At 40.0% G+C, this 18,034-nt stretch overlaps 1 protein-coding gene across 12 annotated transcripts in view; it reads left to right on the forward strand.

Annotated features, from left to right (window-relative positions):
• The window catches only part of IFT88 (intraflagellar transport 88), a 132,015-nt gene that overhangs the window by 98,162 nt on the left and 15,819 nt on the right, over positions 1 to 18,034 (forward strand). For all 12 annotated transcript variants that reach the window (XM_058547811.1, XM_058547809.1, XM_058547820.1 and 9 more), the window contains one exon: positions 3,674 to 3,740. In XM_058547811.1, the coding sequence (XP_058403794.1) occupies positions 3,674 to 3,740 (67 nt within the window). The remainder of the gene's footprint in view (positions 1 to 3,673; positions 3,741 to 18,034) is intronic.

Genomic DNA, 18,034 nt, shown 5'->3' on the forward strand with positions numbered 1-18,034 from the left:
TTATTGTTTCATTTCAATGCTTTCACTGTTATCTACCATCAAGCCTTACCTCACACTACTCCACAGTGAATATGAATTCCCGTGAACTTTATTTAGTGTTAAAACTCTGAGAAGATGGAATAGATATTTCTCCTATTCAAAATCTTCATATACCATATGATGAGAACATCAATATGACTGTGTTTAACAAATATCTATTGTGCTTGGTATTGTGCTAGATCTGAGGTGGGTGATGTATCAGATGTGTCAGTGTAAAACAGGGTCCTGGGTCCTCCAGGAGTCTGTGGTCTAATGGCAAGAGAGCCTGTCTTGAAAGAGTGTCTCTGCCCTTTGTGCCCTGGGGACAGCAGGAGCCACCATGGCCAGGAGCATTTACTGTGGAGGGTAGAGCTTAAACTTCAGGCCCTCATTTGCATTGGCCCCTTATAGATAAATTTTTATTGTTGTACCTATTTTATTTTCATAGTTTTATATTCTCTTTCTCCTAAAACTATAAGCTCTTCCCCCAGACTCTAAGCTTCAGGCCCTGCAAAATCTGGCATTTACCCCACTGTCATTATTCTCTTTCCTCCCAGCTGAAGATCTACAATAAGTTATCTACACTTGATCTTTATTTTTCTCACGTCCTAGGTACCCTTCGAATCAATGTAACCTTGGTGCTTTCCATTCATGCAGCTAAAATTACCCTCACTAAGATTGATCACCTCTATGTTGATAAATATAATGGGCACTTTTTAATTTTCACTTTGCCTGACTTAGCAGCAACTCTGTGTTTATAGCCTCTGTAACACGCCCCCTCTCCTGGTTTCCTTTAGTTTCTCAGGGCTCCACCCAAGCCCACTTTACCTCTCACCACACGCTTGATGGACAAGACCAGCTCCCAGGCCAACTGTGGGATACACAGGTGCATCAAGGAGTCTGAGTCTGCTCCATTCACCAGGCACACCATTGCCTTGTGGGACCACCACTTGCAGTGGCTCTGTCCTTTGAGGGCTTTACTCTGCATCTGCTAAGGAAGAAATTAGATCATGACTGAAAACACTGATGATCAAACCTCTACAGAGTAAGTGGTAGGAGAGATGAGAAGTTAACTGAGTCTTGACACTTCATATTTCTTTGAAGTTAGACCCTTATCAAACTAATGTTTTGATAAATGTTTTGGTTTTACTTTTGAAATTGCCATGTCTGTAACTTCCACATGAAATCATTGCTACAGCTAATATAGCTATTGGTACACAAGATTCATTATGGTGGAATTCATTGATTTGCAATGGCAAAGAGGTATTCAGTTGAAACAGGATAAAAACCCACATTCTCTGCCTACAGGAAAGTGGTAAAGGAGAAAGATAAGCAAGCAGGGCAGGACCATGAGTGTGAGGAGTGCATGGGTGCTGGTGAACACACTGTATGAGCACCCACCTGGGACACACAGGGGAATCTTCCTGAGGAGATAAGTGGAGCTGAGCCTTTAAGGAGAAGTGAGAGCTGGAAAGAAGATGAAGAAGGGCATGGCAGACAAAGGGAGTTCCATGGAGGAAGGCAGTTAGCAAATCCAAGGAGATGCAGGCAGCCTTTCATTCACGAAGTAGGAGGGGCAGTCAGTTGCCGGAAGTGAAGAGGACAGAATATGGTGGTGTTAGAAAGGTGCTGGCTCCCATGGGGTGTGGCTGAGGACTCTGAGCCAGCAGTGAGGAGGCCCCTGGAGGCTGACACTGTCCACATGCTTACGTGATTTGTCTCCAGCAGGGCACAGTGTCCTAGGAGTAGAAGAGGAAAAAGGGAAGTCTTGAATCAAACCAGGTTTTAGGTTTCTCTTGGTAAGGAAGCAAACTGACAGGAAGACAGGCCAGGGACTTGGAAGTCCTGATGTGGATGTACTTAAAGTGGTAGGATGATTCTAAGCTGGAAAAAAGAGTAAGGATTTAAAGGGATTAATTAGGAGAAGAAGGATGAGAGTCAAAGGATTGGAAAGTTCTAGATGAGAGCGAGGAACAGGTGTAATGGGGGTAAGGAGTGTAGTGATCATGGGAAGTGCTCACTTTCCTAAATTGTTCTCTTCTAAACTTATGGTTACTTCAGCAGGATGCAAGATATTTTCTCACATTTAATTTGAAAAAATTTTAAGTTATATGGGCATTTGTCTTTATGAGTTTAATTATTTTAGCATTATATAGGTCTTTTAGATATGCTGGAGATTATTAATCTATGGGTAGATGAAAACCAAGTTTTGAAATAAAATCTGATTGTATGTGTTTAAATTTTTATCTTGTTACATCATTTTTAAATTGCCTTTTGTTTGTGAAAGCAAGAGGAAAGATAGGGTTTCAAGGGAGGTTTCTTTTCTGTGTAATAGAAAAAACTTGAGGGGCCAGCCCAGTGGCGCAAGCGGTTAAGTGCATGTGCTTTACTTCGGTGGCCCAAGGGTCACAGGTTTGGATCCTGGGTGTGCACCAACGCACTGTTTGTCAAAGCCATGCTGTGGCTGCGTCCTATATAAAGTGGAAGAAGATGGGCACGGATGTTAGCTCAGGGCCAACCTGCCTTAGCAAAAAAAAAAAAAAAAGAGGAGGATTGGCATCGGATGTTAGCTCAGGGCTGATCTTGCCCACAAAAAAAAAGAGAAAGAAAAAACTTGAGCACGTTTACATATATTTGAAAGTCCTGAGCTTTAGGAGAGTGTTTCATTTTACAGAAATAAGTCCTGAATTATCGAAAGGAAATGTTTTTTTATTCCTAGCAGACCACAGTGTCAATAACCTCATCCATGACCTATAATTTATAAATATTTGGGGAGTTGTCAGGGTTGAGGGAATGAATAATTTGTCCTTTGAATTAAATATGAAATTATTGTTATGTTATTGAATATCTAAATGATATCAACCTATGTTAAGAAATTTTAATTCAATTGTACAGTAAATTTTTATCAAAAGCTATCTGTTTATGTTTACTAACTACCCTATATCTCTAAATGAACCATATACATATACTGGCAGTGTGACTTAAAGCAGATTCGGTGTTAATACAGAATTTCTAGCACTTAGGCAAAACATGAAATAACAATAAAATGTAAAAAAGAAACCTAAGAATATCACAGCTTGGAGATATTTCTTGTGTTTTAAGGGTGAGTTTATATCTAAGAAAGTAGACTCTTGAACAGATCTTAGATATTTTGTGAGATTTTAATAGTGCCTTTATTATAGAAGTTGAAAAAAAAGCCATTTTACCTTTTTTTCCCTGAAATAGTTTGGGTCCAACCATTATAGAGTAGGACTAATGCAGGAAATAGCCGTTTTGTAGATTCTCTTCTTCTCCTCTTCCCCCACCTTAAACTATGTTTAAAACCCAGTCTTTCACATAAAGAAAATATTTGGTTTTTAAGTTGTTTGTATAAGCAAAGTTTACACTGCACTTCTAAATGTCAGTGCCATTTGAGTATTTAGTAAGAAGGACTGATGAAGGGGGTAGCTTTGAACCCTTTACTCAACAAAACACTTGGTCTTTTTCCCTATAGAATCAACTCTCAGGTAACAATCAGTTTGAACCTAGCTTTTAGGAAAGTAGGAACAGCTAAGTCTTCAGAGTTACATAGTAACATTAATTTAAAAAATCAACATTTAGTTATATTCAACTTTGAAGGAATATCACTTATTCTTTTAAACTCATCTTGTTCTAGCGCATAAAATCTGGCAGAGATGGCAGTGGGGGTCCCCGCAGCAGAAGAGAGGGGAGTGCTGGCAGTGGTAAGTAATGTCCTGTTGCCTTGAAATACTGGATGTAACAGGTTTCTAGTACATGGGCATCTAGAAACACCTTGAAATAATCCAGAAATGTTCTTTATCTATTTGTTTGTTTGTTTTATACACAGTAAAACCTCACTTATTCTAATTAATTTTGTAAGCAGTCAGTCTGATATGTAAATTGAGTATTTGTAAATGTTAGCAGATTTTAGTTCTCACCTATTTCTGATAATTGAATGATAAACGAGTTCACATTGGATAAATTATCATAGATGTCCATACTAATGAGGTTTTCCTTTGTTACATTTTAAGGAAGTACCATGATAAGTAAGATGGTTTTGTAGAATGCTGACAGTCCTGAATCTTTAGTCTCACTTTTAGTGTAGAAATAGTGCCAGTCTGGGGATTAGGAGATAGGGTTCTAGTCCTGAGCTTGATTATGACACCATATGTCTTTGGACCAACCACGTAAATGCTGTAGGCTTTAGGTGATTTCTAAAGTACTTTACATCTCTAAATTCCTTGACTCTCTGACTGCTTGTGACATCATTACTTAACAAGGAGGATTGTTAAGTTTCCCTTCCCTTTTTCCCCATCAACAAAATCTACCTTCTTTTTCTTTACTTCAGGGGGGTAGTATAAGTTAAACTTGGTAGAAATTTGTTGGTTTTAAAGAAAATAATTGGAAAAGTAAATGTTAAATTGGGATCTATAAATATAGCTACATTTTCTCACATCCATACTTAGCCCAGGTGCATATAACTACCCAGCTGCATTCTGTTATATCTGTGATCTAGGAGTCAGAACAAAGAAAAATGTAACCTTTAGTTTAGGTCAGCCTTTCTCTCATTCATTCACAAACACTTACTGGATGCCTACTAGGTGCCAGACAAACACTGTGCTAAGTGCCAAGGGCATTTAATTTAATTTCCCTGTGCTCAAGGAAATTGGAATCTAATTGGAAAGATACACAAGTTTCTAATGCTGCTGAGAGTACTGCCATGATAGGGAAGTGCACATGTGTTTTCTAAGTTTCCTAGGGATAGAAACTTGAACCAAGTCAAAGATTCTTTCTTGAGTTTTCAGAGCTCTGCTTTGCCAAATATGTTTAGGCAGTTACAATCATCAGTGGCATCTAGTTCTAAAGAGACGATTTGATTCTCCAAGGATCTGTCCAACTTCTGCAGCTGAACCTCACAATCCTGGCCTGTTTACCCTTACGTCACAGGAACCATTGCCGAGAGCTTGAGAAATTAGTAGAAGCATCGAGACTGAGTCTTAAGAGTGCCAAGGGCAGTCTGCCACATCAAGGAGTTTTCAAGGAAAAGATTTCCTGTCTCATCAGCCTTCCATGGTCATGATGGACACTGATGTGTCCATACTGTCCCCTAGCCCTTAGATATCACCTCACTTCTGCCACTCCGCTCTCCAGCTCCTGTTTTAATGTAGTCATTTGACTCTCTGGGGTTGGATTTAGCTGAGTCTGAGAGATCTGTCCCAGTAGTTCTCCATAAGCCAGAGGCAGCTCTACAGTCGCACACCCTTTCTCCAGAGCCTCTGGGGCAGTGTGTTGTGGAATTCAGCGTTTTTTGGAGTTTAGAAAAGTAGTATGGTGCATTAGCCACATATCATGTCATAGCCATGGGGAGCACCTCATAGTCAAACAGTATTATTAATTCAGTGAAGCATGAATATTCACACTAAGGATAAACAATGGCTAAAAATAGCTTCAGGTCAAGTCAGATTTTGTGCCCAGGAAGTTTACATGTTGCCACCTGAAAACTTGGATTTCAGGGCTCTTTGGAATTTGCAATTGTAGTTGAGGTATCATGGACCTGGATGTACCAAAAATACTCTTAATGGCCAAGAAGTCAGCAAACAAGGCATTGTGCATCAGTTAAAAGAAATCTGGAAAGTTCGCCAGACAACTTGCTGTTGCTTGTTCATCCTTGCTCTTAGGAAGCAGGCAATCTGTGATATGAGCTCTTTTGAAATTGAGTGTCCCTTTAAGGAGTAATTGTCTTGAGTAACCCCCAGGGAAGTGTTAATTATTTATTAAAATTTTAGGACCAGATTCACCACCTCTAAGGATCCTACACTTCCCTCTAAAAATCTTAAGTTCAGAGTAACCAACTAGGCCCTCCCCAAAACACCAACAACCTTAGGTTAAGTTCTCAGAATTCCCTGGTAATTCATAAGCTTATGAAATGTCTCCAGTGTTAACCCCTGAACCTGAGCCTGAGTTAGCCAGATATCTTCACTTTGAAAATCTGCTTCAGAAACATCAGGACCTCCTAACGAGATGGGAGGGAATGCCCTAAGAACTGTTGACTTGGGGGCCAGCCCCGTGGCATAGTGGTTAAGTGTGCGTGCTCCACTGCTGGTGGTCCCGGGGTTCAGATCCCGGGCGCCCAGCGATGCACCGTCAGGCCATGCTGTGGCAGCGTCCCACATAAAATGGAGGAAGATGGGCACGGATGTTAGCCCAGGGCCAGTCTTCCTCAGCAAAAAGAGGAGGAACAGCATGGATGTTAGCTCAGAGCTGATCTTCCTCACACACACACACAAAAACTGTTGACTAGGCTGGTACTGACCCACCGCCCAGAGGACAGTGTCTAGACTCCTACCCCAAGAAAGTATCCTCAGGCCTACTCTAGCATCTGCCTCTCAGAAACATCAGAAGGGTCAAGGTGTGCCTCAGAACAAAATGAGAGTGCTTCATCTGGTCCTGGGGCCTCCTCCACAGTCAGGGTTGGATCAGTGAAGAAAAGACTGATGATGTAGAAGAGGTAAGGCTGCCCCAGATCTGATGCAGGGAAAGAGAGGCCTTTCTATTAAAAATTGACCACTTAGTCCTGGCCTTCCCCACTGCTGCTTTTTCTTTTTCTTTTCTAATAAGTTTTCCTTTCTCTGATCCAGTCCATTTCAGTCCAACACAAATAGTCAATTCTAGTGCACAAAGAAGCTTTTTTCTCACATGAGAGAATTTTGGAGTAGAAGCTCTACATTACTGAAGCATTTGTACAAGCTGGGTTTCATGTTGCTTGGTTCTCTTTGCACAAGTTTAAAGCACTAAACAGTTCTTTCCCGGGGTACTTGCTTTCTTTCTTTTTTCCCCTACCATTTGCCATTTTGTTCCTTATTTCCTAATATCTTGAGTTATATATCGTCCCAGACTTCTTCATTTTGTCCTGCAGCCCAAGTTTGAATGCCTCTTTCAGTGACCTTGCTGGTTCCACCCTGACACTTTTTCAAGATTCATGTTTTCTGCCTCCTTTCTCCAGTTTGCAGCACACACCACAATGCAAGGCTGTCCCTGGCTTTGAAATCTGAAATAAACCATGCTGTGGCTCCCTCTCTTGCTTTCTCATTCCTTTTGCCTTGTGGGGCCCTCCCCAGAGCACCCTGTAGCACACCGTGGATGTACCCCATCTTCACTAGTGGTCTCCCTCCCCACGTACCACCAGCACCAGTCACTCTGTGGATAGTGGTCACTTATCCATTCATCATACTCCTCTCGGGAACTCCTGGTACAAACGTAAAGGCAAAGGTAGCCCCAGTGTCATCCGTCTTCCACCCCTAACCCATAAAACCTAGAGATGCACATTTACATCTCAACATGGAAATATTTGGCCCTTCTCTCTGGATTCCCACAGTTCAGATAGGAGAAAGGGACAGTTTTTTATATGAATCCAAATGAGGCCAGCCTTAAGCTAGTTTAAGTGTCAGCTGTTAGGGGCTGGCCCGGTGGCACAAGTGGTTAAGTGCATGCACTCCGCTTCGGCGGCCTGGGGTTCACCGGTTTGGATCCCGGGCACGCAATGACTCACTGCTTGTCGAGCCATGCTGTGGCAGCGTCCCATACAAAGTAGAGGAAGATGGGCATGGATGTTAGCCCAGGGCCACTCTTCCTCAGCAAAAAGAGGAGGATTGGCATCGATTGTTAGCTCAGGGCTGATCTTCCTCACACACACAAAAGAAGTATAATATGTTAGAATAAATGCAGTGCCTACAACTAGATTTTTAAAGTATTGCCTAGGAGAGAGGACCATAGGGAACTTATATATCAGAATTATTCGTTTCTTTAAAATAGCTATTTCTGAAATGCTTGAGGGCCCTTGAGAATTGTTCTTTTTTTCTGGATCAGACTAGTCTCATTTCATTGCAGCCTTATTTTTGCTGCTAATTTGTTTAATAAACCTCAGCTCCCTTCCTCTTCAGTGGTTCTCAAATTTTAGCATGTATCAGAATCACCTGGAAGCCTTGTTAAAACAGATTGCCGAACTCCAGCTTCAGCGTTTCTGAATCAGTCAGTTTGATGGGCCTAAGAATTTGCATTTCTGATAAGGTCCCAGCTGATGCTGCTGGTCCTGGGACCACACGTTGAGAACCACTGTTGTATCTTAAATGAGATAACACAAGATTATCTTGTATGTGATATAGTGTATATAAAAATTTCCCTGCTGCTAGTACCACCAAAGTCAAACTCACAGTATGTAGCGGTCTGTAGTCATCCAGCCTCCAGCTCACGCCCTGGATCTGTGACTTCCGAGTGGGTTACTCTGAGAGGTGGTGTGAGCATTACATGCACAACCCACGGAAGGGGCTCGGCACAGTGCCTGGCACACACTGGATGCTGAGTAAATGGTAGCTGTTATTATTATTAGTTAATACAAATTGCATTAAAAAGCAATAGTGTAGGGCCGGCCCAGTGGTGTAGCGGTTAAGTTTGCGTGTTCCACTTTGGTGGCCTGCGGTTCACCAGTTCGGATCCTGGGTGCAGACCTACTCACCACTCATCAAGCCATGCTGAGGCGGCATCCCACATAGAAATACTAGAAGCACCTACAACTACGATATGCAACTATGTACTGGGGGCTTTGGGGAGAAAAAAGAAAAGAGGAAGAGTGGCAACAGATGTTAGCTCAGGGCCAGTCTTCCTCAAAAACAAAAAAAAGAAATTTTAAAAAGCAATAGTGGAGTGACGTCAGCATCATGGCGGAGTGAGCTTTCCCGTGAATTCTTCCCCCACAAGATACAACAAAAGCAACAGCCACAGACCAACAACGGAATCCCAGACAGTGAAAAGCTAGAGCGGAGGGATCCACACTGCCGCACATCTGAGAGCGGAACGTGCTGGGCCCCCGGAGGAAGTGGGGAGAGGTAAGGAGAACTCCGCTCCCTCCCCATCAGATCAGCGATCCGGTCTGCGCGGCTCCCAGAGAGGGGGGAGGGGCGGCCCTCGGCGGGAAACTGTAGCTCTTCGGGCTCTCTCAGCCAGTGGGAAAATCCCACACAGAGGGCTCAGAGGAGCCACAGGGCTACCATCAACATCTGAGCAACCCAGAGAGCGGATAAAGAGGGGCAAACGAGAAGCCTCCCACGTCAGGGACCCAGAGGGCAAAAGAGAGAGCTCCCCCCTCCCCGCAACCCGGAGTCTGCAGCTCGACCAGATCTAGCGGTCCGAGGCAGACCTGAATAAACTGGACTGGACCCGTGGATCGCAGTGGGGAAAAAAAACAAAACAAAACAAAGCAAAACTGCGGATCGCAGCAGAAAAACTGGGGCAGAGCGCAGGGGGCTTAGACTACACAGCCCTTTACCACCAGACAGTGGCGGCAGGTGGAAATTGCAACCAGAGACTTCCAGGATGAGGAAAATCAAAACCAACACAGGAACCACAATGCAAAAATATATGAAATCACCAGACCAGAAACAAAATGACAAGCACCCAGAAATCAACCCCGAAGACACAGAAATCCATAAACTAAATGACAGAGATTTCAAAATAGCTATCATAAAAACACTCAACGAAATACGAGACAACACAGACAAACAATTAAATGAGATTAGGAGTTTCTTCACAAAAGAGATTGAAATCATAAAGAAAAACCTATCAGGGCTGATGGAGATGAAGAACACAATGGAGGAGATAAAGGAGAATCTGGAATCTTTAAAGAACAGAGCTGACAATATGGAGGAAAGAATTAGTACTTTAGAGGATAGGAATACAGATATACTCCAGATGGAAGAAGAGAGAGAACTAAGACTAAAAAGAAATGAAGAAAGACTCCGAGAAATATCGGACTCTATTAGAAAATGTAACATAAGAATTATAGGTATTCCTGAGGGAGAGGAGAGGGAAAGAGGAACAGAGAGCCTATTCAAGGAAATAATAGCTGAAAATTTCCCAAATCTGGGGAAGGAGCAGGAAATACCAGTAAGCGAAGCCAACAGGACGCCTATATATATTAACAGACAAAGGCCTTCACCACGACACCTAGTGGTAAGGCTAGCCAGGGTCAACGACAAAGAAACAATAGGGCAGCTAGACAAAAACAAAAAATAACGTACAAAGGAACTCCCATCAGGCTCTCAGCGGATTTCTCAACAGAAACTTTTCAGGCTAGAAGAGACTGGAATGATATATTCAAAATACTAAAAGACAAAAACTTTCAGCCAAGAATACTCTATCCAGCAAAAATATCCTTCAAATATGATGGAGAAATAGTAACTCTCCCAGATAAACAAAAGCTAAGGGAGTTCATGGCCACGAGACCGCCACTACAAGAAATACTCAAGAAGGCCCTCAGGCCTGAAAACAAGAAGAGAAAGGGAACACAAAGCTTGGAGTAAGGAGAAAAGTAGGTAGACAAAATCAGAGAAATAGTAGATCTTTACCGGAATAGGTTAGCAACCACTTAAATACTAAACTCAAAGATCAAAGGAAGAAATTCACCAAAAATAAGTTTAACCTCATCACTGTAAACACACAGCCACAACACAAGATAGAATAAAGTATAACAAGAGCAACTTAGAAGGGGAAGAGGAAAGTGACTGAATTGACTTAGTATAAGGAAATAGGAGGCTATCAGATAATGGACTATCTCATACAGAAGATTTTTTGCCCAAACCTCAAGGTAACCACTAAACAAATAATCAAATTAAAACCACATATGATAAACAAAGAGAAAACTAGAAGAATCATAAGACAGAACAACCAAACTGAATTGGCAGTCCAAAACAAATGGGACAAGAAACAAAGGAAATGCAAAAGAACCAGAAAATAAGTGACAAAACAGCAACATTCAACCCTCATATTTCAATAATTACCCTAAATGTAAATGGATTGAACTCTCCAATCAAAAGATACAGAGTGGCAGGATGGATTAAAAAGCAAGACCCAACAATATGCTGCCTTCAGGAAACACATCTTAGCACTAAAGACAAGCACAGGCTCAGAGTGAAAGGATGGAAGACAATACTCCAAGGTAATGGCAAACAAAAGAAAGCAGGTGTTGCCATACTCATATCAGACAAAGTAGACTTCAAGATAAAACAGGTTAAGAAAGACAAAGAAGGGAAATATATAATGATAAAAGGGACGCTCCATCAAGAAGACATATCACTTATAAATATATATGCACCCAACATAGGAGCACCAATGTACATAAAACAACTATTAACAAACCTAAAAGGAGAAATCAACAACAACACAATAATAGTAGGGGATCTTAACACCCCACTTACAGCAATGGATAGATCATCCAGACAAAAAGTTAATAAAGAAATATTAGACTTAAATGAAAAACTGGACGAGATGGACCTAGTAGACATATACAGAGCACTTCACCCAAAAACAGCTGACTACACATTCTTCTCAAGCACGCATGGAACATTCTCTAGGATAGACCATATGTTGGGAAACAAAGCAAGCCTCAATAAATTTAAGAAGATTGAAATCACAACAAGCATCTTTTCAGACCATAAGGCTATGAAACTGGAAATGAACCAGGAAAAAAAAACTGGGAAAGTGACAAAAATGTGGAGATTAAACAACATGCTACTGAACAACCAATGGATCATTGATGAAATTAAAGGAGAAATCAAAAACTATCTGGAAACAAACGAAAATGATAATATGCCATATCAAACCATATGGGATGCAGCAAAAGTGGTCCTGAGAGGGAAACTCATAGCGATACAAGCCCACCTTAACAAACAAGAAAAAGCCCTAATAGGCGACCTTAAATTACACCTAACAGAACTAGAAAAAGAAGAACAAACAAAGCCCAAAGCCAGCAGAAGGAGAGAAATAATAAAAATCAGAGCAGAAATAAATGATATTGAGACCAAAAAAACAGTAGAAAGGATTAATGAAACAAAGAGTTGGTTCTTCGAGAAGATAAACAAAATAGACAAACCCTTAGCCAGGCTAACTAAGAAAAAAAGAGAAAAGGCTCAAGTAAATAAAATTAGAAATGAAAGAGGAGAAATTACAACGGATACCATGGAAATACAGAGGATTATAAGAGAATACTATGAGAAATTATATGCCAACAAATTGGACAATCTAGAAGAAATGGATAAATTCTTAGACTTATACAACCTCCCAAAATTGAACCAAGAAGAAATGGAGAATCTGAATAGACCAATCACAAGTAAAGAGATTGAAATAGTAATCAAAAACCTCCCAAAAAATGAAAGTCCAGGACCAGATGGCTTCTCCAGTGAATTTTACCAAACATTCAAAGAAGATTTAATACCCATCCTCCTCAAACTATTCCAAAAAAGAGAGGAAGATGGAACACTTCCTGAATCATTCTATGAGGCCAACATCACCCTGATACCAAAACCAGACAAAGACAATACAAAGAAAGAAAATTACAGGCCAATATCGCTGATGAACATTGATGCAAAAATCCTCAACAAAATATTGGCAAACCGAATACAACAATATATTAAAAAGATCATACACCATGATCAAGTGGGATTTATACCAGAGACGCAGGGATGGTTCAACATCCGCAAATCAATCAACGTGATACATCACATCAACAAAACAAAGAATAAAAACCACATGATCGTCTCAATAGACGCAGAGAAGGCATTTGACAAGATACAACATCCATTTATGATAAAAACTCTCAATAAAATGGGAATAGAAGGAAAGTACCTCAACATAATAAAGGCCATATATGACAAACCCACAGCTAACATCATACTCAACGGGGAAAGACTGAAAGCCATTCCTCTGAGAACAGGAACGAGGCAGGGCTGCCCACTCTCACCACTCCTGTTCAACATAGTACTGGAGGTTTTGGCCAGAGCAATTAGGCAAGAAAAAGGAATAAAAGGAATCCAAATAGGTAACGAAGAAGTGAAACTCTCACTATTTGCAGATGACATGATTGTATATATAGAAAACCCTAAAGAATCTGTTGGAAAACTGTTAGAAACAATCAACAACTACAGCAAAGTTGCAGGGTACAAAATCAATCTACAAAAATCAGTTGCATTTCTATATGCTAATAATGAACTAACAGAAAGAGAGCTCAAAAAGATAATACCATTTACAATCGCATCAAAAAGAATAAAATACCTAGGAATAAATCTTACCAAGGAGGTGAAGGACCTATACAATGAGAACTACAAGACATTATTGAGGGAAATCTACGATGACATAAAGAAATGGAAAGATATCCCATGCACGTGGATTGGAAGAATAAACATAGTTAAAATGTCTATATTACCTAAAGCAATCTACAGATTCAATGCAATCCCAATCAGAATCCCAATGACATTCTTCACAGAAATAGAAAAAAGAATACTAAAATTTATATGGGGCAACAAAAGACCCCGAATAGCTAAAGAAATCCTAAAGAAAAAGAACAAAGCAGGAGGCATCACAATTCCTGACTTCAAAACATACTACAAAGCAATAGTAATCAAAACAGCATGGTACTGGTACAAAAACAGACACACAGATCAATGGAACAGAATTGAAAGCCCAGAAATAAAACCACACATATACGGACAGCTAATTTTCGACAAAGGTGCTAAGGACATGCAATGGAGAAAGGAAAGTCTCTTCAATAAATGGTGTTGGGAAAACTGGACAGCCACATGCAAAAGAATGAAAGTGGACCATGTGCTATCGCCATTCACAAAAATTAACTCAAAATGGATCAAAGACCTGAAGGTGAGACCTGAAACTATAAAACTCATAGAAGAAAATATAGGCAACACACTATTTGACATTGGGTTTAAAGGAATCTTTTCGGATGACATGCCTACCCAGACTAGGGAAACTAAAGAAAAAATAAACAAGTGGGACTTTATCAGACTAAAGAGCTTTTATAAGACAAATGAAACCAGAATCAAGATGAACAACCAACCAACCAGCTGGGAGAGAATATTTGCAAAGCATACATCTGACAAGGGGTTGATCTCCATAATATATAAAGAACTCACACAATTGAACAACAAAAAAACAAACAACCCGATCAAAAAATGGGCAGAGGAAATGAACAGACACTTCTCCAAGGAAGATATACAGATGGCCAATAGGCACATGAAAAGATGCTCAACATCACTAATCATCAGGGAAATGCAAATCAAAACAACACTAAGATACCACCTCACGCCCGTTAGAATGGCTATAATCACCAAGACAAAAAACAACAAATGTTGGAGAGGATGTGGAGAAACAGGAACCCTCATACACAGCTGGTGGGAATGCAAATTGGTGCAGCCTCTATGGAAAACGGTATGGAGATTCCTCAAAGAATTAAAAATAGAGATGCCCTATGATCCAGCCATCCCACTACTGGGAATCTATCCAACGCACCTGAAATCAACAATCCAAAGAGGCTTATGCACCCCTATGTTCATTGCAGCATTATTCACCATAGCCAAGAAGTGGAAGCAACCTAAGTGTCCCTCGACTGACGATTGGATTAAGAAAATGTGGTATATATATACAATGGAATACTACTCAGCCATAAAAAAAGACAAAATCGTCCCATTTGCAACAACATGGATGGGCCTGGAGCGTATTATGTTAAGTGAAATAAGCCAGAAAGAGAAAGACAAACACTGTATGATCTCACTCATATGTGGAATATAAACCAACACATGGACAGAGAAAACTGGACTGTGGTTACCCGGGAAGTGGGGGTGGGGGGTGGGCACAAGGGGTGAAGGGAGTCATACATGGGGTGATGGACAAACAAAAATGTACAACCCAAAATTTCACAGTGTTAGAACCCATTAAAATATCAATAAAAAAAAAAAAAAAAAAAAAGCAATAGTGTTGGGCCGGCCCCGTGGCTTAGCGGTTAAGTGCGTGTGCTCCACTGCTGGTGGCCCGGGTTTGGATCCCAGGCGCGCACCGACGCACTGCTTCTCTGGCCAAGCTGAGGCCGCGTCCCACATACAGCAACTAGAGGGATGTGCAACTATGACATACGACTATCTACTGGGGCTTTGGGGGGAAAAATAAATAAAATTTAAAAAAATAAATAAATAAATAAAAAGCAATAGTGCTTAGTTTAGAATTTTGAATATCCATTCCAGGATTTTCAGTACAGTCATGTACCATATAATGATGTTTTTTGCTCAGTGACAGTCAGCATCTACTACAGTGGTCCTGTAAGATTAGTAACATACAGCCTAGGTGTGTAGTAGGCTATACCATCTAGGTTTGTGTAAGTACACAAACTAGGATGTACACACAACAATGAAATCGCACAACGATGCATTTCTCAGAACATATCCCTGTCATTAAGCAATGCATGACTGTACTTCAGTTTGTTTTTACAGAATTAGCTTAAAATGAAATGAACTTGTCTTAAGTACTTGAAGTAAAACTGCATTACTTTTTTAAATGCAAATTTTGGGTTAAGGTTTTAGCAGCTCAGTGCCAAAACATCAATCAGTTCAGAAGAAAAACTAAATTGTCACACTGAAAGTCAACTACCATAATTAGGTTAGATCTATATTCTACAAGTTCAAACTCTTGATAGTCAACATATATATAGTCCACATGGATAAACTAGAGGGGAGTAACCCTGTTCCTTCCTAGTGTATTAGCTGCATTTGAAAGGCCAGGAAATCCACAGAAGGCAACTGCTTCTCATGTGTATCTGTCCTCAAGAAACAAGAATGCCTTCTTGTACAGCATCTTCTCTTTTAGCATGATTAGTAGCATTTTGTGACTTATTTTGAGTACTGTGTTTTAAGGTTTCATTTTAAAATTTTTTGTTTACTCCATGTGATAGTTAATGATTTGCTGCATTTTTTAGTTTAATTTTTATTATGTCTTGGGTGTAAACTTTTCCTATGAAAATATATCTCTTAATTTTATACTAAAAATAATTTTATAATGAAAATCAGTAGGATAATACGACTCTGAACAGAAATTCACTTTAAGGTCAACTTTCTGAGGAACATGTCTTTTATAAAGGACGTTGTAACCATGTTTTCTTTTTTTGTTTTTTTCAATTCCATACTTCTAAGTTTATTTCTGGAGTAACCATATTTTCTTTTATTTTGAAAAAGCAAATTTTTATTTGAAGATACTAGTCCAAGGGTGAGCCAGTTCTTTGACTAGAATACCTTTCCACAGTTTTGCTGAGCCTCAGTGGTGTCACAAGCAAAGAGTGAACACCTCAGGCTTAGTGCCCTCCGCATGTGAAGAGAGAAAAGAGTACTGTCTGAGAAGGTGAGGTAGAAAAAGCACATGGGAATACTTCTCAACTCAAAGAATCAAATCAACAAAACGTAGCTGATCTCCTGGGAAAAAGAGAGTCAGTATGTATAGGGCAAAAAAAGCCCTGAGAAGCCAGAAGAGCTGAAGTGTCTTATTTCTTAAGAGGATCACTCCTGTCAGCTTCAGTCCCAATGTAAGCACCCTCTTCACCCCAGAAATCTAAAGAGTAATTGTGCTGGACACTCTGGTATCTAAGTACTTTGAAGCTTATACCGCAAAGGGAGCTTTATTAGTTATAAATATTAGAAGAGAGTTAACAGCACTCACTGTAGCACCGACGTATTCTCTGTATCACAAATCCTGAAGAAAATTATCTAGGTTAGTCTGCCCTGCTGGTCTAATGCTAATGTGTCACCTGTTTTCTGGTACAGTGATTCTCTAAGCCAGCAGGGGGGATGATCCACAAACTTTTTCTGTAAGGGGCCAGATAGTAGATAGTTTAGGCTTGAGGGTCATATCCATTCTTACCACTGTTGCAAAGGCAGACAAATATGTAAATGAATGGATGTGTCTGGGCTCTCTCAAGTTTTGTCTTTGGACACTGAAATTTGCAAGTCATATAAATTTCATGTGTCACAAAATAGTATTCTTCTTCTGCTTTTTTTCCCAAACCATTTAAGAATGTATAAATCATTCTTATGTTGCTAAATGTACAATAACAGGGATGGGCCAGGTTTGGCCCACAGACTGTAGTTTGCTAATTCCTACTGTAAGCTAAACTCTCCATGAATATTCTTGGTAATGACAAGTGGGGGCCTAAGAATTACCTTTTTAATCAAAGCACTGGTTACAGATATCCAATCCAAAAATACAGCCTGTACAATAAGATTCTATATCATTGAACTTTTCCACTTAAAACTATCTTAGCTGTTTACATCTCAGCCACCTCCAGATATGTCACATGCATAGTAACAGAGTATATGAGATTTTGTGTCTTCAACAGACCATGCTCCTTTCCTCTGGCCCTTAGCTTATTGCCCTGCATTTGAGATTGTTGAAATTACTTCCTCAGTCCCGGTATACATGGATGTTGACATCCATGGACCCCCTTTTTCAAGTCACCACATCTTATGTGACCTTGGGCAAGTTACTTAATCTCTTTGTCACAGTTTCCTCATCAGTAAAATAAGAGTGAAACTAAGACCTACCTAATAGGGTTGTTGAGAGGAGGAGATGAATTAATACATGCAAAGCACTTAAAACAGTGCCTGACACAGGCAAGCACTCCGTGAGGGTGATTCCTATTTGTCAAAGGAGAACTTGGGCAGTACCTGAAATTCTATTGTCCACATCTCTGTATAGTGAGGGTCCATGTTCTTACCTCTACTTGACATATGACCTTTGAGTTTGTTATTCTCAGTGTTTTTCCTACCACTACAGGGTCACATTTATCTGTGCATGAAGGTAAATGTCAACAAATGTACTGCTGTCTTACTCTAGAGTTTATAAAAGAGGTGTTTTTTTAACAAATATTAGAAATTATATATACAAATGAGTGTTGTTTTCTAAAGTTACCGATTTGTAAAGCTGAGTATTTATTCCAGTAATACTGCTGTTAATCAAAACATTTGTGAAACTCTTCTTTTGGAATTTCCATTGGAGGCAGATTACAAAAAGCACAGGAAATCCAGTCTAAAAATTTTACAAATACATGTAATATATGTATTTAAATCTGATAAAATATGTAAAGTATATATATTACATATATCTATAAAATATATATACACACATATCTATATTTTAT

Source organism: Diceros bicornis, chromosome 9 (assembly GCF_020826845.1).
Source record: "Diceros bicornis minor isolate mBicDic1 chromosome 9, mDicBic1.mat.cur, whole genome shotgun sequence".
Taxonomy (NCBI): Eukaryota; Metazoa; Chordata; class Mammalia; order Perissodactyla; family Rhinocerotidae; genus Diceros; species Diceros bicornis.